The following is a 21,856-nucleotide window of genomic DNA, read 5'->3' as shown; positions in this document are numbered from 1 at the left end:
TTTCAGGATATATAACAACAGGAATCGATTATAATTTGCTTTCAATGGTTAACACAAATATCATGCATATAAGAACATGACCTAATTGATCTACTCTCCATGCATATTTGAGAATTATCATACAATTCGCCATTTATATCAAATGTTTTTACACTCTATTGTAGCTATATCACTTCATAAACTTTACAAATATTACTCATATTTGCAATAAAATTCTTTTATATTTTTGATATGAAAAGTACCAATCAGTGTTATTTTTATTTTTTTAAAATGCAACACACATACTGTATGATAAAATCAAGTAAACTTGATAAACTTGCATAGATTGCTGTTTATTAGCATCAATATTGATGACATCACAAAAACTGTGCCAACATAAACAGATTCATTCGCATTCATTTCCCGACATGTTATATTATATGTTTACAGTAGTGTTGAACTTAATTTACAGAATTTTGCTTTGTTTTGAATTATACTTCTGAGCATTTTTCATGCTAATTATTTATATAATCTTGTATTAATTGCAGACTTATGTCGGAGACATATTGATAGCAGTGAACCCTTTCCGGGAGATTCCAGGGCTGTATGAGGATTCTGTAAGTTTTAAATGTTCTTTGTCAAGTACTTAACACCGTAGGCTGCAGTAATCTTGATAAATTATTGACAACATATACAGAATTTTTAATATTCAAGACAATTTTATTTTAAATATTTCAATTTAATGTTGTTAATGTTTAAATAATTAATTTTAGAGATGGACAGTATCAATATTGCAATTTTCTTGCAATATGATTTTAAAATGACAATATATTGCAATATTTTCTTCTTAAGTAATCCTTTTGTAGAGCTTGATACGTGATAACTTCAAAAATTGTGTAAAATAATTTCCATTTTATCATTGAGTCTTGCCAATAGACCGATGCTCATGCACTTTTCATATTATCAATATCTAATCATTATGATTGCATAGAATTTCTTGGAAAACAATATATTGTGATATATAATTGCAATGAAAATTGCTTATAATACCCAATCTTAAAATTTCTTCCATATCAGCTTATTTTAATCAGTAAAGGTCTTGGAATTAACTCGTTCAGATACATACAATCTATTGTCACCTATTTGACAGAGACTTTGTCTATACATACAAATAGATATAAACAGCACTACAATATAACAATATAACACCCCCATTTCTTTGCAATTCAATGTAGAGGACTGAACACTGAAAATGTATTTTAACAGATTTTCATCAATGTTTTCACACATTTCTAGCATGAGAATACCTTTGATACATTCTTTATTCAGGGTCCCAATTTCAATGCCGCTGTCACTGTTGCCATTTAGGTCAATTGCAGGCCCAGGGGATGGGGGTGGAGGGGGGATTCATGTCTTGAAGATGTTTTCTAGTGTCCAAGTGTTCCTACATCATGTTCTTCCCTCTCTTTGTGTGAACAAATATATACTTGTAAATAAAAAGTTCATTTATCCATATTTTCATAACTTTTTTTTCTGTACATTTTTCTTTACTTCAGAAATCATTAATATCGTTCTATCCATTGTCATATATGAACATTGATATTTTTGCCTCTAGGAAAGTCAGCGATATTTCTTGGAGCAAAAGAGCTCCAATCCGCCACACATATTTGCTATTGCGGATTCGACATACCAGAATATCATCGGCTATGGAGGACGTGTTCCACATAACCAGTGTGTGCTTATCAGTGGGGAAAGTGGAGCGGGAAAGACAGAGAGCACCAAGCTCATCATCAAACAGTTGGTCGAGCTTTGTAGGGGCAACACACAGCTGGAACAACAAATTTTACAGGTAAGTGATGTCTGGGGACAACATATGTTTCAGGTGAGTGATGTTTGGGGACAACAAATATTACAGGTGAGTGATGTCTGGAGACAACAAATATTACAAGTGAGTGATGTCTGGAGACAACAAATATTACAGGTGATTGATGTCTGGAGACAACAAATGTTACAGGTGAGTGATGTCTGGAGACAACAAATATTACAGGTGAGTGATGTCTGGAAACAACAAATATTACAGGTAAGTGATGTCTGGAGACAACAAATATTACAGGTAAGCGATGTCTGGAGACAAAAAATATTGCAGGTGAGTAATGTCTGGGGATAACAAAAATATGATAGGTAAGTGTTGTCTGGGGACCTGAGAAATTACAAGTGAGTGATGTTTTGGGACAACAAATTTTACATGTGAGTTAAAGTCTGGAGATAACTGATTTTACAGGTATGGTAAATTATGTAGATCTGGAGCATCATTCCTGCAGATAAATACATTCAATAAAAATCCTAAAAAAAACAATATATCCATGCCTTAATGCCGTTTACTGCTAGATAACTAAATTATTTATTAATATATATGTTTCTATACATGTATATATATATATGTTTGTATCGAAATGTTAAGTATTGATTTAGTATGGATGTTAATATATGTACTATTGATATTTTAGGTTAATCCCCTCCTGGAGTCCTTTGGAAATGCCCAGACTCTAATGAACGACAACTCCAGCCGGTTTGGGAAATACATACAGCTCATGTTTAAAGAAGGACATAGTAATTATATACATCCTAATAGGACAACGGACTTACAGTAACTACGTAATACTAGTTATCTATCCCTTTCTTAACAGATACTGAGGTTTGTGTGTGTTGAGAAAGGAGGGGAAGTTTTATTTCTAATGATGATAAAAAGACTAATAGAATCTTTCCCAACTATGACAGTAAGGCAGAAAAAAAAATTAACCTGAGGGGTAAGATTCTTAAATGTCTAGCCCTAAGGCTTTGCCCAGGACGAGACATTTCAGAATCTTACCCCTTGAGATTTTTTTTTCTGTTTCACTCCCAAAGGGGGGAATGACTACTACTCTCCCAAATCAAATACAATTGCTGATTTCATGAAATGCAAACGTTGATTTCATAATTTCCAGCAAATCAGATTTATCTTCCGTGATCTGATAATGTTGATGTGATGTCATTGCATTGTTGACCAGACATAATGTTATTGTTATGACAGGGAAATCCCCCCACGTTGTTACCCTAGGTAAGACTAAATCCGAGGGGAAGACATTCCAGAATATCGTCCCAAAGAGTTGGAGATTCCTCTGTCATACCCTCAAGGTACTGGGATGATTGTTTTTTTCCGTCCTGTTTCACTCACAGATCTGCGGACAAGCATTGATTGCATGTTTTTCCATCAAATCCAGAGTTGTCTTCCATGGTCTGCTGCAATGATGACATGACGTCATACTATTGTTATGACTTAGATCGCGCATGAAGCTATATCTCCCCTTAGGGGTGACAAGCTGATCTTTTCCGGCTTAAAAGGGAGACACACCTGTGAGAGGTGGGAGAAAGGAATACCTTAATTTCCCTGACCGGGAGTGTGAATCTCACTGTCTAATGGTCACTGCAGGTAGGGCATAAAAATTGTACCTGCTGCCCCCATTGTATGATCGTAAAAGGTGACTAAATGTGGGATTTTATCTTTTCTCTTCGTTCTAAACAACTTTCTTCTTCCTAAAGTCTCCCTTGACAATCAATGCCTCACTTTTGGCCTTTAGTTGAGTGTTCGCCCCTGTGAGGAAGGCTGTGGGTTTTGTGCTTAACGCTCAGCAATTTTGGAGTGGGACGACTGGTTCGCCCGTTTTCAGTATAATGTGACCAGGTGAGGTGTCCTGCTGGCCCCGGGTGTCTTCGGCAGTATGTTACAGTGAGGTAGCTCTGACTTGATAAGTCAGCATCAGTTCTGCGCTATCCCAAGGAGACAAACACGAATGTATCGCAGCCTCCCAAAACACACACGCATACACTACACGCATGCATCTTGCACACAGTGGAGGCCGTTCTTAAATGATCATAGCTGTTGATAAGACGTTAAATAACACTAAACCAAACTAAACCACTGTCTGATAGGGAAGAAAAGTACATATACAAACCAATTTTTATCAAACTTTATTCAAATATCAAGTAATTGAAAATACCTTCAAAAGATATTATTTCGGGGTTCCAAGGTCAAGGACAAGGTCACGGTTAATATTTGTTACTACGGTATTTATAGAAATTTTGTCAAATAATGGCACTATAACTATGCATAGAAGCTGGGGGCATTTATTTTTTACAGACTTTTTCTCGTTTTGATTTATTTACAACATTATTCTTACTTTTTCATTATGATTTAATTTTCAGTAATGGGAGCAAAGATATCGGAATACCTGCTGGAGAAGTCGAGGGTTGTCAGTCAGGGGAAGAACGAGGAGAATTTCCACATATTCTACTACATGTTTGCTGGTTTATCCAAAGAGTACAAGGCAGCTCATCATCTCCAGTCGGCAGATAAGTTCAGGTGATTTACAGGATTTATGCAAGTTATTAAGTTACAATTACTTTCAATATTTAATTCCCATGCTTTGACTGAAATCGGGGATATATAATGTTTACTTTATCCATCCATCTGTCGGTGTTGTCTGTGGGTTCAGGAGCATGTCTCGTCAACTGTTTCAAGAATGGACAACAATTAAGCTTTGTATATGGGTTCATCATATGAAGACAGTGACTCATATCCTTAAATGAGGTCATAGTGACCTCTGTTTGACCTTTGACCTGACCTCATGTACTGAAAAACAGTTTAATACAGATTTTCAGAGAAAATCTCAGCCTCTAGTTTGTCAATTGCATCATACTTTATATAAAGGAACAGCGAAAAGGTGATGTGTCACATCATAAATGAGGTCACTGTGGCCTATGTTTGAACTTTGACCTCGACCTCAAGCATAATCAAAATGCAGTTTAATACAGGTTTTCCTGAGCATATCTGAGCTTCTCTTTCTTAGATAGGCTGTAAACTTTGTATTTTGGTACAAAATGGAAAAGAAAAGTGTCACATACTAAAATGAAGTCATGTGGCCTCTATCTGACCTTCGACATTGACCTAAATTAAGTGCTAAAACAATGGTTGCCAGAGCATATCTAAGCCACTGTTTTTGTGTTGCATCCTAGAAAGAGGTCACTGAGTGACCTCAAGTATTAAAATACGGTGTAAAATAGGTTTCTGAATCATATCTTCACTTCCCTTCATGTTTACCTCAGTAAATGGCTAGTAATGAAAGTGATCCATTTATTGTGTTTTGTTTCTTACTCAGGTATCTGACCAATGGGGCGTCGTCCCTGAGCAGAGACCCCGCCCTCATGAAGAGTCGATACGAGGAGTTGGTCAATGCCATGGATATGGTGGGATTCACGGATGAGGTAAGAAACATTAAAGGTCAAAAGGTCAAAGATACATATACCACTACCAGCAAGAAAAATATTTTCATTAACATACCACTTTCAGCAAGAAAAAAAATCTTTATAAAAAAAGTTATCATCTATATGAGAATTATTTGAATATCTGATTTTATTTTTTTTTAAATTNTTCACAACAATTAGGTATGAAACATTATATCAACTTTAATCACATAATCGGCCTGTTATCCAGTGAATTTGCCCATGTAATATTTTTACATGTCACTAGTGTAATATACCCTGGAGTGTTTTTCATTGGCTGTGCCAGTCAGAAATTGATTGTGACGTGATCATAACATGGTAAATGACATGACGTCATAAATTGTGAATGGCGCAACAAAATGGCTGTCTCCGTTTGATTAAGCCCTCTATGTTTTGGCTTTAAAACCTGTCAAAATGTAAGTTTTCTGAGTTATGCAATAAAAAGTATCTTGAATTTATTTGTTTTCATTTCCTATGAGCTTTTATGAAGCTCGTCTCGAAGTTAGGCTCGCAAAAATAAAAACTCCTAAGACTTGTTTCATAAAATCTCTTATGAAATGAAAACTCATTTAAGATCCTATATATCTTACTTGATCAACCTTGTTACTCCGAATATTTGTGTATGGGGATCTTAATGTTGGAAGAAACGGGAATACCCGGAGATTAAACCCATGTGGCCATGCAGGTGACCCCATACCTTTTCACATCCAAGCATGAATCAAACCCTGGCCATCTTGGTGAAAGACGAGTTGCTATATATACACTGCTCATCACCAGATATTTCACTGCAGTGTATATATATTAACATCTATTATTTCATTAACAAATTTAAATTCTTGTTCATCCCAAAAATAAACAACTTCCTTCTGTCTCGTTTTTTGCCCCAGCATCCTTACGGTCACTATCAAGTTTCTTTTATTCCACTGGGGGCAGGGAAGGGCATTATAAGGGTTCCCCATCCATGGCTGTTTGTCCCGTCCTGTGCTGATCTGACCTCTGCCATCACAGTTCATTTCCATGATATTTTTTACTTCATTTCTTATCAGATTTCATCAAAGTTTATACAAATGTCCAAGTACTAAGTCTTAGAATATTATAAATGAGATTGAACTTCAGGGTCAAGGTAAACTCCAAGGTCACAGTTGCTGTTTATAGGTCAACCATAGTGTTTGACATTGTGATTCTATGTGATATGTTGATGTTCTAAGGTCAAGGTCACTGTGACTAGATAAACCATGGAGGGGGGAGGGGGGTTGATCCTTATCACAGAATCCGAAGACTAATCTTTTTGAAATTTGACTTGTTAATACACTGTGATATGTATATGTGCAATAGGGATGGGGGGTTAAAAAATCTCTAAGGTCAAGGTCACTGTAACTAAATAAACCATGGAGGGGGACGGGGGTTGATCCTTATCACAGAATCCAAAGACTAATCTTTTTTGAAATTTGACTTGTTAAATCTCTAAGGTCAAGGTCACTGTAACTAAATAAACCATGGAGGGGGACGGGGGTTGATCCTTATCACAGAATCCGAAGACTAATCTTTTTGAAATTTGACTTGTTAATTCACTGTGATATGTATATGTGCAATAGGGAGGGGGGGGTAAAAATCTCTCAGGTCAAGGTAACTGTAACTAAAAAAAGTCCAGGGAAAAGGTCAGGCATATGGCAGGACTCTTGTTGAATTTGTGCTATTTGTTTTATATGATTCTAAGGGGACGCTTTTTTTTATATTGTTTTCATTTGTTTTCTTTCACAGGATCAGATGAGTACGTTCAACATGATAGCCAGTGTACTACACCTGGGAAATGTCACATTTGACATGGATGATAACGATGCTGCCTTTGTTAAGGACGAGGATGGAGCAGTCAAAGTGGCCTCTGTGGGTGGTTTCATCAATTGTTTTTTAAATCCTGAAATGCAGACTCATAGGTTTTTTACATTACAGTTCAATTAGGCATATAACGTACATCACTATTTCTAATGGCGTAAAGACAAACACTACAACATTTTGTGTACGATAATTTGTTTTGCATACATATTATAAACAGATTTCTGTTTAGGCCAAAAACTAAATTTGTGTGTTTCCTGTTTCTGCTTTAAAAAAATGTAGGTATCGATAAATCGGTAGTTTTTTTTTATCTCGCCATAAAATTGTGGGCGGAAAGGGGGGTGCATTTAGCCCATGTCCGTCCCGTCCCGTCCTGTCCCGTCTCATCCCGTCAAACATCTAACATCAAACATTGAAACTAATTTCACATGGTGATGGGGGCATCCATGTATTACAGACGTTTTCTAGTTTTTAATATTTTTACTATGTTTATATAGAGCAGGAGTTCTGACTTTAACAAAGCTTAACACTAAATGCCAATAAAAAACTTTAGGGTAGGCACAAAAATCTAGGGTCGGTCGTGAAAACGGAAACACTCATATCTATTTTTTGGCCTTATGATACGTATATGACTAAAATGCCTGAATTAATGGGATGAAAGATCAAGTAAAACCTCGGATAAAGGTCGTCTCATTACGATATTTATTTTTTGGTTTCAAACGGCCAAATAAGATATACAGATTGGGTTACCAATAATGATAAGTGTTCTATCGATTTTCCACAGCAACTTCTGGGTATCAACACACAGGAAGTGGTGGGGACGCTCACCGCAATGGTCACATTCACCCGCGGAGAACAGGTCAAGCGCAACTACAGTGCTGAGCAAGCTAGAGGTATGTAGGATGTAGGATAAAAATTGTAACGCAATCATTTTGACCGTTTTCTGCCGGAGTCTCCTAGCTGGCTTCCTTTACCTTTACTTTGACCTATCATTAACCCATTCACCCCTCTACTGTATATTTAAACTGGACATGCCCAGTCTTTGATTTGGTAATTAAGGTGCAAATGTGACTTAAGGGGTGAATGGGTTAAATATTATTTACACTCACAAACAGGATTGGAAAAGAAAATTTAATATAATAAATTTGAAAATGCCATTCTCATATCGATGAACTACTGGATAAATAGCTAATCTTGCATAGGAGTGACATTAGAATAGAATTGGCAAAAAGTCAAATTTTAGTAACCATGCATGCATGCAGTCACTTGAAAAATGTTCCAACATGCAGGTAACTGCATGGCTAACTGTTGACAACCCTATTCTATGTGTGAATGGTGTCATTTTCAATCTACAACACAAACATTTTTATACATTTTATAATGCAGAAAATCCATTAACATTTTAATTTTCGCAAAATTAGATATAATAGAAATATCTTTTTTGATTCCAAATGTAGAAGATTTAAAAAATTGCATGGTCAAAATTTAAAACAAAACGTGATAATTCTCAGATGCATGTGATGCCATGGCCAAGGCTATCTACGGCCGACTTTTTGGATGGATCGTCAACAAAGTAAACCAGTTACTGGCCCCTCCTGTGATGCACGCAGAACATAAAGAGATTGGTAAGTGACAACGGTCCCTCCACACATTTCTTCAGATAATAGAAAAGACAGTAAAGCTTTGTTGTTGTAATAATTTCCCCCATATATACTCCTCCTTGCTGAATAAAAAATAAAATCTGTATATTTCAGGTATCATGACTGAAAAAATAGGGGACACATGTAGGTCAAAAGGGATTTTATTTTGGGGGGGGATGGGGGGGCTAATTTAAGAAATAACATATTTTTAGGTCTTTTCAATAATTTCAGATATAAATTTGGTTTTGATACCCGCCTAAGTTGCCTTGTAAGTCATAGTGATTCTGATTTTTATGAATTTTGTGTACAAATGCATAACTAATCATGAGGTGTTAAATTCTTTTTGTGAAGTCCTATTCTGGGGAATAAATGGAGGTTCCCCAATGAGTGACTGTAGGTTATCATGTTTATCTAACTCTAGTTAGTTAATTTTCAAATTGTATAAAGGCACGAGGTTAACCGAGTATCTGTTACAAGAGTTTGGGGTCCTTTTTCTCCCATAACATCCATATTTTATCTGTAAAGCCACATGTTTCCCTTGAAAATATACCCTGTCAGCTTCCGATAGGGGAAACAATTGTGAATCATGACGTCACAAAGAATTGTTACCTGATGTCATAAGTAATAAATTGACCAATGAAATCACGTCCAGGGTGTCACCCACTTGTGGGTAACCAAAAATGTTTACCAACTCCTAGCAGGTTTATCCAATGAGTCAGGATTGAGGAAACCTATAGTGGTGGTGGGAGAAAATAAATTCTAATGAGTCATTGAAATTACAACCATGTAAATCAATGTTTGGTATTGCACCATCCATGCAGTTCTACAAAAAGCAGGCACTTAAAGTATGTCCATTCCTGAATCTGAATTATTGCTACATGTTCCATGAATTCTATGGCTGTTATCAAAAATAAAAAAATTGAAGAAAAAAAAAAAGTCAAAGAAGAATTTTGAAGAAAGGTGTTTCTTTACTCAGACTAATAAAGGTTGGGACAACTTATATATAATGTTGGATATTGTTTTATTTGGAGTTGTATTTTCTATTGTCTAGGTATTCTGGACATCTTTGGTTTTGAACATTTTGAGAAGAACAGCTTTGAACAAGCATGCATCAATCTGGCGAACGAACAGCTGCAGTTTTTCTTCAATCAGGTATTAGCAGAAAAAAACTACCTGTAGCTATCTAAAAGTTCTAGAATTTTCACAGCTATAACTTAACACTAAGGTGTTCAGGTAGACAACGGTGGTTGGTGTTATCGTCTGTAACTAATATTCACAGCCTGGGTTTTATTATCTGATCGTGAAAAGTTATCAGGGGTCACCTACCAGACCACCTGGGTTATCTCGGGATCCTTTGGTTTGAGATTATATTAGAAAAGTTTAAAGATGGGTGCCTAGGGAGACACTGCCTAAAGGAAAGATTTGAGAAGTGAGAGAAGAAGACCTATGGATGGTTACTGGTAAAATGGAACGAGGCAGCAGACCAATTTTAGTTTCTTCCAAGACCCCTTAATTCATAGGAGGCAGGAAAAAAACTTTGATCCTGCACAGCGACCCACATTAGTCTCCTCTTATTATGACATATGAGCACATAGTTGCAGGAAGGCTATTCTTTCCCAGCATCCTGCACAACCAGATTTAAAAACCTCATGCACTCTACCCTCTGAGCCAACAAGAAAGAATAATATAAGCTGACAAATTAAAATTGTTTTATAATTGATGTAAAATCAATGTATGATAAATAATTTCAACATTACTAATTGTACTCACAATCAGGCAGAATACAGCTTACAGCATGTATTTGTTATCTTACAGCATGTGTTTATTATCTTACAGCATGTATTCATGATCTTACAGCATGTATTCATTATCTTACAGCATGTATCTATTATCTTTCAGCATGTATTTATTATCTTACAGCATGCATTTGTTATCTTACAGCATGTATTTAGTATTTTATATCATGTATTTATTATCTTACAGCATGTGTTCAAACTGGAGCAGGATGAGTATACAAAGGAGGGTATCGACTGGACGGAGATCAAATTCGTGGATAATCAACCTCTCCTGGTATGTTCTAACTACGTACAACAGAAATTTACCATATGTCATGATATTTTTAGAACGTTGTCAACGGTTAGCTGGTTTAACCGATTAACTGGTTATTAGGTCGGAAGACCGTGAACACATTACCAAAATTCAATAACCAGATAGTCTGATATTCATTCACCCCATGGGAAACCCCATGTTTACCTGGCTTAGACTTACAAATTATCTATTGATGGGACCGAAATAGGATTTTTGGTAATTAAAAAATGATATTCAGACTAGTGTTCAGCGGATATTGTTTTCATACTCAAAAGTAAAGATTTGACAACAAGATCCTGACCACACCATAAAAAGCCAAGACAGATTTTAAAAGTATGCTCGAATACAAAGTTGTGAAAAGACAATTTTGCGAGGTTCAAACTGTGCTTGCTTATTATCTGAAGAATGAGAATTGATATTTATCAAGTAAAAATATGTTTTCAGTAGAACATTTGCTAAACAAAGGATGTATTTGCTGTTTTTTGATCATTTGATTTGATTTCCGAATTGACAGATTAACTCAGGTTGCTCGGACAAGATTTTTTGAGTAACCGGTTACAAAAATCCTTCAGTTTGACAACCCTTTTTTCTAGTTTCTAAGTCAATGGATAATATGATTCCTAGTTCTGTGACTTTTGCTTATTCCATTATCTAATTTAAGTTATATTTCAATCTCAGGTTGATATATAGAAGACCTATGAGTGTAAAATGTTAAGATTTTGTTTTCTCTAGAATTTGTTCCTGAACAAACCCATTGGAATCCTATCACTGCTGGATGAAGAGACCAACTTCCCAAAGGTAAGAAAAGAAATGTTCTTTTTCTTGTTTGAATACTCCAAATTATAATCAGGGAACATTCAGACATTGGATTTTCATAACTATAAATTACAATATTTTGAATGAATATTAAAAAAAAATGCCTTCAATATTAATATCAAGATATTGATTGCTGAAAGAGAAAAAAAATCAGTTGATAAATAATTTTAAATTCCATTTTAATACCATAGTTGCTGAAGTATGAAACACTTATTTTTTTTATTAAACAATGACTATAAAAAATTCCAGAAGCATCACTTAATTCAACCTATTATGTACTTATTGGAGTCCTTTCTTATTAATTTTGTTTTTAGGGATCAGATAGGTCCTTTGTTGACAAACTGGATATTCATTTCCATGGCAACGGTTACTATACAAAGTCACAGCAGAGTACATCAGGAAAATTCACAATCCATCATTATGCTGGCAAGGTAGGGTTGTAACTAACAGGCATGTCAAGATTAAGCAACAGTGGTCCTCGAAATGAAATTCAACACCCAGGTGTATTAATCAATGTACCACTGCCATAAAACAGAAACTATATATATGGATTAGAAACTTACATTTTAACGGCATGACCATAGCTTTGATAAATCATTCTGAAAAGAAAAATTTGTCTAGCGGAGCTTTCCTGAAAAATGATAGAAATTAAATAAAACAAAAAATAATCATCTATATTATTCTGATTGCAAAACCTGGCTAGATCAGGATTCGAAACCTGGACCTCAACTTATTTTGCTACCGCTCTAACTACATGACTGAGCTATACCTGGTCAATGGAAGTGTCCTTGTTCAACTGTGGTACAGTTATTTTCAGAACAAAATTAAGGGGAGATAACTGTTCATACGAAAAACCACAGGGCAATGGGACAGGGATCCTTAAGTGTCTTCAGTGGAGACTGGATCGGTTTGGTCAAATACGACAGTTTGTCTGTGTAAACCAGACTTTAATGACATCAAAGGCAACAGGATCAATTAGTCGGATATGATAGTGTGTTTAATTAATTCATTAATTTGACTTGAATAGCATCAGTAAGGAAAGAATTATTCTGGTTAGAAAGGACAGTGTCTTAATTAGGTATTAGTTAGGGCCTATTACATATAGAATCTCAGACAATAGAGTTTTTGAGCCTTAAAATGATGTAAGATATTGCAGTATGTCCCTAAGGTCAGGTGTCCTTGAAGTCACGTTTCATCATAGATGTACGAGAGCATAAGATTCTATTCATCTTATTTAACACTGAATTTATACAATATTAAATTACAAGAGTTTAAGATTCTGTTTATCACATTACACTGACTTTATACCATACATTAGAAAACAAAAGTGTAATGGTATATGTATATTATACAAAAGCGACTTTTAAACAGTTTTTTATGCCGATTTTGAACCGCAGCTTCCATCGTAAAATACATATTTGATATAAACCTTGTCCTACAGGTGACCTATGACTCTTCGTCCTGGCTGGAAAAGAATCGAGACACCCTTCCTCCGGGCGTCATGGAGATGTTACAGGGCAGTACAGACGACCTTGTCAAGCTCATGTTCAGAGGTGAGAAATATATATCCACATTTTTACCTGTGGGTGTGAGATATGCATAGAATGTCTTACCTGTTCAGGTGAAAAATGTTGGGGTTACTTATATGTTCTTTTATTCTGTACTGGACATCATTTTCAGAGAATTAATTTTCTTCGTTACTTAAGGATACTGCCATACCACTGCTGTAAACTGTAACTCTGCTAATGGAACTATTTATTATGGCAATGACTTAAGCTTTGAGGAAAATATGTCTATGTAATACAATGCATATATCTTAATGATGTATGTATATCTTTATGGGTTTTATTGTTAGTAATACATAGTATTTAACACCCTAATACAACATCTTCAAATTGCAATATCAGATGACACACTTTTTCCCTAGTGTTTTTCATCTAATATTTTCTTTTAAATATATCACAAATATCCAAGTTTAAGCAGTGTCATTGACCCATGTAATCTCTTATCTTGTGGAAGAATAAGACACCATGTTGTTTGATTAACTAATACTTGACTAATTAATCAAATACTATACAGTATGCTAATACAAATTTATTAGCTACTGTAAATGTATGTAGCTCAATTGATCAAGGTCAGATCAATGTTTTTTTCATATTTCATCGGACCTTGAGCTACTATTCCTGCAGCTAACAAATTAGGTCGAGAATCCTGAACTTGCAATTAATAGTGCAAGCATTTCAGTTATCTAAATGTTGATGTCAAGGTATTTGATTGACAGCTAATTTGTTTCAGGTCAGGTGACCAGAACAGGAAGTTTAGCTCTTCAATGCAGAAAGTCTACAAGCAGACGGACACGCAGAAGCAAGGTGAACTTTTTATTATATTCATTCTTGCACTTTTAACTTTTGATGTATCGCAAATTTCCTAAAATAAAGATGTATTGTTTTTATCGATACAATTTTTCAATATCAGCTGCTGATATTGCAGTATATTTTTAAATATTTTAAGTTTTATTTATGAACCAATCACTATTTTTATTTTTTTTTAAAAAGGAATTTGAGATCATTAAAAAAAGAATTCTTGAAATAAGAATCAGGCCCCAGTGTCACAGGTACTCTTACTTTAAGAATATATGTTAAATTTAAATATTCTTGAATTTCACAGTTTAAAGGCAATTAAGAGCTTATTTTTTTATAAATGTGAAAATAATTTACTGTTTTGACAAACGTTTTAGGAAATATAGCCATTAAAGCCTGATTTTAAAAATTGTTCAGACTTTCATTCTCAATTCAAAGGAATTTTGTGATTCCTCACATATAGGTACAGGTCTTTGAGGGATTATCAGATTTGGAATTTACTGATTTCAGTTGTATAATATTTCACTTATTAGCTAATAATTCTTTCTTGTTACTATAGAAACCATCAATGTACGGACGCAAAAGAAAAATCACTGTTGGAGGTCAGTTCAAGGTCAGTAGAGCAAAATTACAGACACATGTCAAGGTCAATCTTCGCTTTCTTAAAATTTACAATTTGATTTTTTTCTTTTCTTTTTAAGTGGGCGTTTCTTAAATTACTAACACATGTAATACACAATATCATGTACTTTAATACTAATAATTTTCTCGTTGTAAATTTTTACCAGCTTTAATAATCATGCTTATGAGTTAATTTATTTGGCACTTACTGTTAATTTTGCTGTAAATGTGATGTGAAGAAATTGTAAATTAGACAGATATTTATTCATTTGGCAGCATGGTTTAAGGACATAACGGGAAAAATTAAAATGTTGTAAGTTTGATTTTGAATTTGCATTACATGTAAGACGGTATTGTCAAATTTTCATAAATCAAACTTTGAAAATTCAAAGGACCAGGGGCGTTAGGGGTCATTATTTCTGGCCTCATCAGGGATTTAGAATTAATTGTTATGTTCGTAATATGGAATAAATGACGTACGCAAATATGAAATTCCAAATTCATTCGACAACTGGTTTAGGAGATATGGCATTACAAAAAGAGACATAAACCCACATTTTTGGTAATTAAATGAGTGAATATCATCTGTAGTGCGCTATTTGGTTGAAAATTGGCCATTTTGAAGGAAATTAACTAAACACTCTTCAGTTTCTGAAAGCCTAGCTCCGCATGCAACAAATAAACAAATATTTGACATGATTAAACCTTGTCATACCAGTGTTCATTTATAGAAAGGATTTTTTGTTTGTCACATGTGGAGGCTTTCATTTCTGTATGCTAACTGTCCAAAAACACCATTTTTTGGCTATTTCTGCATAGCAACGCAATTTTGTTGCTAGGGTAGGGCATCTACGCATGCACATAGGAAAAAATCTTCACCAAGAAAGAAAGCCCCAATTATTCAATTTGATGTTTATAACAGAAATTGGTTGATACATTTAATTTGAAATTTCCCTACACCACCGATATTTGAAAAGAAAATTACAAATGACAGATCGAAGTTTAAGTAATAGTATTACCTTTATGAGAAAATTTAAATGTGCCAAGGTCATTTTAACACCTAATTAAAACAGTGAAACTATACTATACAATGTACCTACATGAAACATACTTTTCTAATTTAATTACATTAAATCCAGTATGTATAGATTTCAAACTAAAATTCTTGCCCTGTGTTCATGCAGTCACCTAACAATCACCTTTACTCTCATGCAGTTAATATATAAAATCTCAAAGGTGTTCGAAGTTCAACATTTATGAGTTGAAGTCTTGATGGTTCAAAGTTTTCTGATTGTCCCGCTAAATTGGAACCATCAAAGTTTGACTGTAATATAATTAGTTGTAAAGAAGTATCATCACCAGCCCGTGTCCTTTCAGAACTCCTTACAAATACTCATGGAGAGAATGATGTCTTCCTCGCCCGTGTTTGTGCGATGCTTGAAGCCAAACCATGTCAAGGTTCCCGGCAAGTTTGACGAAACGTACATCAGAGATCAGGTAATCTTAAAAATTTCAATAAAATTTTATTTAGATAATAAAAATGTGCTCATCTGCATATTATGAAATGGGGGTTAAGATATTCAACCATTTGTCCATCTGGCAAAGTAACATCCGTATCAAATTCTCTTGTGTTATTTTTTTAGGATTTGTAAATAAGGTTAATTTAAGGTACAAGATATTTATGTGCATATTGAGTACATTGGAGATTTTAACACTGTATTGCAGTATTTTACCGTTTTAACCCACTTTTTTGTTATCACAGACCAAATATGATATATCTATACCTCAAGGTTACCCATGGTCAAGGTCACAGTTAGAGGTCAAATGTAAAAGAGAATTTCCTAATGGAATCATTGTAAAAACTTGTAACCTGCAATATTTTCATGACATGTTGTTTGTTGTTCGTATCTGTCACCATCAGGCAGTTGTTCTATATCCTCAGGAATGACCACCACTTCTCAATGTATTTTTTGCTTCAGTTGTTATACACTGGAATGCTGGAGACAATCAAGATTAGAAGAGAGGGGTTCGCAGTCCGTCCATCCTTCCCGGAATTTGTGGAAAAGTGAGCATAAATTGATACGGATTGAAATGGCATAAATTGATACGGATTGAAATGTTTAGAATTCAGTTTTTTGTTTTTTAATTCTGTACTCTAGTAAAGGCTAAGTTTGTTTTGAACACAAAACAAACTTAGTTCGACCAACCATTGTTTGTGTTCAAAACAAATTTAGCCTTTATTTTTCATACCAAACTGATGAATCTTATTCCTTTCACATACCTCTAGTAATCTAATACTGAGGAGGTCTACCATCATTTTTGTGTACACAAAACTTTTTTTAATTTTCTGATATCTTTTTTTTTAATTTTTGGTTTTTCAAAGTGAGGTTACCTAGATTTCAAATGTCTTGTACTTGACATAATTTATGAATTGTTAGAAATATTTGAGAAGCAGTGTTTTGATGTGTATTACATCATAACATTAATGTCATGCCTCTTTCCTGACTTTCACTAAAAGGTCATTTTAACTGATACAGGTTTAGAAAAGTTGTATGTTTTTGTTATGGTTAATTTGTGTTGAGATATTAACTTTTTAATCACAGAAAAAATATTTTGATAACACATGCAAATATAATTATTACACAAGCCAATGTGACGCTTTGAAAATCTGAGCTCAAGGTCAAGGCTACAGAAATATTTTCCACTGTGTTACCCCTTTAAGACTACAGTTCAAGGTCAAGGTTGTATTCTTGCTTTACAGTGTGTTGCCACATTTATGACTTCAGGTCAAGGTCAAAGATGTGTTCCAATGTACAGTTTCATGTCTGACCTCTGACCTCTACTCAAAGTCACATTTAGGGCACAATTTTGTTTCCCAATGTTTTTTCACAATTAGGGACTCTTATCTAGGTGAATGTTTTCCAATGTTTTTTCACAATGAGGGGACTCTTATCTAGGTGTATGTTTTCCAATGTTTTTTCACAATGAGGGACTCTTAGCAAGGTCAAGGTCAAGGTACAGGCATATTTCCCAATGTGCTGTGACAATGTTCTGTTCTGTTATAGACTGTGAAACATGACAACAAAAAAACAGTGGAAAAAAATGTATTTCTATAAGTTTTCTTATTTACATGTTCTTTACACATTTACTGTGGGCTGCGGTGGCTGAGTTGTAAAGGCGATCGCTGATCACTAGCGCTCCCCCACTGGGTCGCGGGTTCAAGGCCTACATGGGGCAGTCGCCAGGTATGGGTCGCATGTCAGTGGTTCTTCTCCGGGTACTCCAGTTTCTCCCACCATGGAAACCTGACTCATCCTTAAATGGACATATCTGTTAATAGGTTGCAAAGCGCTATAAATAAATCCAAACAAACCAAACCACATTTACTTTACTATTCAATCCCTAGATACAAGATTATCCTGTGTAAACCGAGTCTGGAGGGTAACAAACAAAACTGTGTGCAGATTCTCAAGGCCAGTAAAATCACCGGGTGGCAAGTCGGGTGAGTTTGTCTTCATATTTTCATTGTTTTTATAGACTTATTTATACAATCTTATTCATGTTTTTTTTATAGAGGATTAAAAAGAGATAATGATTAAATCTGTACATACAATTTCATATTTGAAAGTAACATTTTACATATATACATCACCTCAGGGAACATAAAGTTGTTTTTGTTTAATTCTGATGTCTGGTAGAGTTTGTCTTTATATGGGATAATGTCTTGCAGTAATGGGACATGTATGATTTGTTACATGTATTAGCAAAATTTACAACGAGTTTGTTCATACAGTACAGTAGAAGATACACATGTATGAAAGTTTTTGGCAATTTTTAAAAAACATCTTCTATCTTAAAACTGAGTGAAAGAAATATTTTTCATGTGTTGTAACTATTCAAAGCCTCATTCTCATTTGGAACTTGGAACTCATGTATATGTGGCCAATGCTTTGATAAGCCTGCTCTTTTCCAAATAAAGTATCAGTATTTGTGCCCATGAAAGAGGCTTAATTTCATTGTGTTTTAAATGTGTTCATGTGAAATATTTGAAAGCAGTGAGTGTTAAACCGGTGCAAGGCATATATATGGTCCAAATAGGGTGATTGAACTCTTCTTTAGAATCGTATAGTTTTGTAACTAGAAAATGCATTTCCAATAAAAAAAAAAAATACCACTACACCAAGAAATCTTAATACCATTAACAAATTCTATTATACCATTAACATATTCTGTTATACCATTAACTGATTCTGTTATACCATTAACATAATCTGTCATACCATTAACAAATTCTGTTATACCATTAACATATTCTGTTATACCATTCACTGATTCTGTTATACCATTAACATAATCGGTTATACCATTAACAAATTCTGTTATACCATTAACATATTCCAAAGGCAATATTCAATCGCAACAAGCTCAGGATAGGTTGGTTTCTTTATTGTATGTCTACCGGTTTCGCCCGAACATGTGGGTCCTTTCAAGTTTCAGGGCGAACCCGGTAGACATACAATAAAGAAACCAACCTTTCCTGAGCTTGTTGCGATTGAATATTGCCTTTAGTTTCCCGTTCCTCAATCGCCCTGCATACCCCTGGGTATTCAAGCAAGGGATAATGGAACCTACAGAACCTAGATCAGAAGTACGGCGTTGGCTCTACACCCGATGATTTATTAACATATTCCGTTATACCATTAACATATTCTGTTATACCATTTACATATTCTGGTATACTATTAACATATTCTGTTATACCATTTACATATTCTGTTTTACCATTTACATATTCTGTTTTACCATTAACATATTCTGTTATACCGTTTACTGATTCTGTTATACCATTAACAAATTCTGTAATATTTCTTCTTAGGAAAACCAGAGTTTTTATGAAGTACTATCACCTTGAACAGTTGTCTGAAATCTTCAAGGTTATGGGGAAGTCTGCTATTCATCTTCAGAGAGGTAACATTACAAGTTTTATATAACAATATACTAACAGGATAACACGTTGTTGTAGTAGAGAGAGGTTGATGTTAATTGATCATGAATGGTCTGTTTTACATCTGTTGTCATTGTGAGATAAATCAGTGATATAGAAGCATTTTGAAAGTCTGTTGTAAGTTAATTTAGAGAGCTCATGTAGGTTTCAGACTTAGAGATATGTTTTGCGTCTGCTGTAATTAATTAAGAGAGCACAGTTTTCTGATTTAGAGATAACAGGTATGTTTCAGATCTGTTGTTAATTGAAATCTAGAGCTCAGGTTTCAGATTTAGAGATATGTTTTACATCTGTTGTGGTTTATTGAGAGAACTCAAGTTATCGACTTATAGAATTTTTTTGAGATGTTAATTTTCTTAACATGTTCTACAAAAAAAATGCATCACTACATGCAGGGCCGTATTGCAAATTAGACTTGTCTAAATTCTGTCACATAAAATAGATGTTATGCATTTGTTGTTGATTAGGAGAGCTCATTTTTTTTCTGATTTGGAGGTATGGTTAATACATTTGTTGTAGTTAATTCAGAGAGCTCAGGTTCATGATTTAGAGATATGTTTAAACTGATTTAAAGATATGTTAAACTGTTTTAGAGATATGTTTAAACTGATTTAGAGATATGTTTAAACTGTTTTAGAGATATGTTTAAACTAATTTAGAGATATGTTAAACTGATTAAGAGATATATTTAAACTGATTTAGAGATATGTTTAAACTGATTAAGAGACATGTTTAAACTGATTTAGAGGTATGTTTTACACCTATTGTAGTTGTGAGAGGTTTCCTGGCCCGACAATATGTCAAAGTAAAGAAGCAGGAGGCACAGAAGCAAGCACAGCGTTTGCACAATTTCCTCGCTCAGATAAACAACCTGTCTATAGAATTCAGCAACCACCAACACAGTGCCCGGGTCCACGACGAATCAATCCCTGCTTGTATGTACATTGTATCCACTAATTTTGATGATAATTTTCACAAGAAAAACTTTCCAATTAAAGCAGTAAATTGTTCACGTGAAAATCCTCCAGCTAAAATATTCAAGCCTACTAATTATTTTTATGCTGAATCTAGAAAACTTTGATTAATATTTGTATGATTTTGCAATCTTATATGAAATACAGAAATTTTGAATTTCCTATACATAAAATTTCATTTATGACTTTCACTTCAATTTTGTTTAATTTGGTATAAAATTCATCACAAATTTATAAGCTTACCCGAAATTCAATAAAGAGGACACATTTTTCTTCCAAGATAATTTTTTAAATGAAAGTGATGTAAATCCAAATTCAGGTTAATGAATGGAGATTCTGTATGTATGAAGTTTATTTCCATGAGATAAATTTGCATATTAATTCTTGAAGAGTACCTTAAGGTCATAGGAGTGTATTGCTAAATGGAAATAGGAAGTACATTCCTAGTTGAAAATCCAATGTAGAGAGACAGTATCACAATTTCCACATATTCTAATGTTTAATATTAAACTGATGAATATTGTATGCTTATTATTGACAGAACGGTGTGTTCTTTCAATATTAAAGTATTGCAAAGCAATCCAGGTATTAATTCAGTTGTTTTTTAATCAATGAGTCACATGTGTCCATTTTTCTGTACTTCAGGAAACCGGCTATCTATTTCACTACTGTGAAGTTTTTCAAGAACGATAACTCTTGCATGCAATTACTATGTGCATATGGTTTTATTATGAAATGTCAATTTTTAATCGTTTATAGATGATTAATTTTATACAATTTCAGCATTTATGAAATTGGTATACATTAATGCAATACTAATCTATGTTAGTATCATTTTTATTGAAATTATTTTGCAAAATAAATATGTGTTTCAATTTTTTTTTCAAAATTCAATCCTTTTTACATAAAATCCATTTAAAATCCTTCAAATTCTGACAACCTATATTTTTTTTTGTGGCAGATTTTTTTTTTTACTTCAAAGCAATATAACTACAAAATTTGAATAAATTCTACTGAGAAATGGCGACACAATCTTATTACCTTAATGCCATATTCAGATATCTTTTAGATATCTATTTCAATGATGTGTACTTTAAAACCTCCATATAATGCCACTGATTTCATTAGACTGCTCTTTACTGCTGACCTATTTCAATGTCCCTTTTTCTTGTTTTCTTACAAATTCTTTTATACATTTCCCTCAATTAATTGCCAAACCCC

At 34.1% G+C, this 21,856-nt stretch overlaps 1 protein-coding gene across 5 annotated transcripts in view; it reads left to right on the top strand.

Annotated features, from left to right (window-relative positions):
• Window positions 1–21,856, top strand: part of LOC110454214 (myosin-IIIa-like) — a 46,401-nt gene that overhangs the window by 6,808 nt on the left and 17,737 nt on the right. For all 5 annotated transcript variants that reach the window (XR_002463354.1, XM_021503608.1, XM_021503606.1 and 2 more), the window contains exons 2-21: window positions 528–596; window positions 1,595–1,828; window positions 2,487–2,589; window positions 4,222–4,378; window positions 5,175–5,280; window positions 7,060–7,182; window positions 7,916–8,024; window positions 8,643–8,756; window positions 9,823–9,923; window positions 10,755–10,841; window positions 11,592–11,657; window positions 11,990–12,106; window positions 13,117–13,228; window positions 13,971–14,044; window positions 14,595–14,648; window positions 16,034–16,153; window positions 16,636–16,721; window positions 18,063–18,158; window positions 19,533–19,624; window positions 20,432–20,596. Coding sequence is in view for 4 of the 5 variants with exons in the window: in XM_021503608.1 (XP_021359283.1) it covers window positions 528–596; window positions 1,595–1,828; window positions 2,487–2,589; window positions 4,222–4,378; window positions 5,175–5,280; window positions 7,060–7,182; window positions 7,916–8,024; window positions 8,643–8,756; window positions 9,823–9,923; window positions 10,755–10,841; window positions 11,592–11,657; window positions 11,990–12,106; window positions 13,117–13,228; window positions 13,971–14,044; window positions 14,595–14,648; window positions 16,034–16,153; window positions 16,636–16,721; window positions 18,063–18,158; window positions 19,533–19,624; window positions 20,432–20,596 (2,185 nt within the window). In the remaining variant the exon portion in view is untranslated. The remainder of the gene's footprint in view (window positions 1–527; window positions 597–1,594; window positions 1,829–2,486; window positions 2,590–4,221; window positions 4,379–5,174; window positions 5,281–7,059; window positions 7,183–7,915; window positions 8,025–8,642; window positions 8,757–9,822; window positions 9,924–10,754; window positions 10,842–11,591; window positions 11,658–11,989; window positions 12,107–13,116; window positions 13,229–13,970; window positions 14,045–14,594; window positions 14,649–16,033; window positions 16,154–16,635; window positions 16,722–18,062; window positions 18,159–19,532; window positions 19,625–20,431; window positions 20,597–21,856) is intronic.

Source organism: Mizuhopecten yessoensis, unplaced genomic scaffold (assembly GCF_002113885.1).
Source record: "Mizuhopecten yessoensis strain PY_sf001 unplaced genomic scaffold, ASM211388v2 scaffold7725, whole genome shotgun sequence".
In the NCBI taxonomy this organism is placed as follows: domain Eukaryota; kingdom Metazoa; phylum Mollusca; class Bivalvia; order Pectinida; family Pectinidae; genus Mizuhopecten; species Mizuhopecten yessoensis.
Note: the sequence above shows the minus strand (reverse complement) of the source record. Positions and strands in the feature narration are given on the sequence as shown.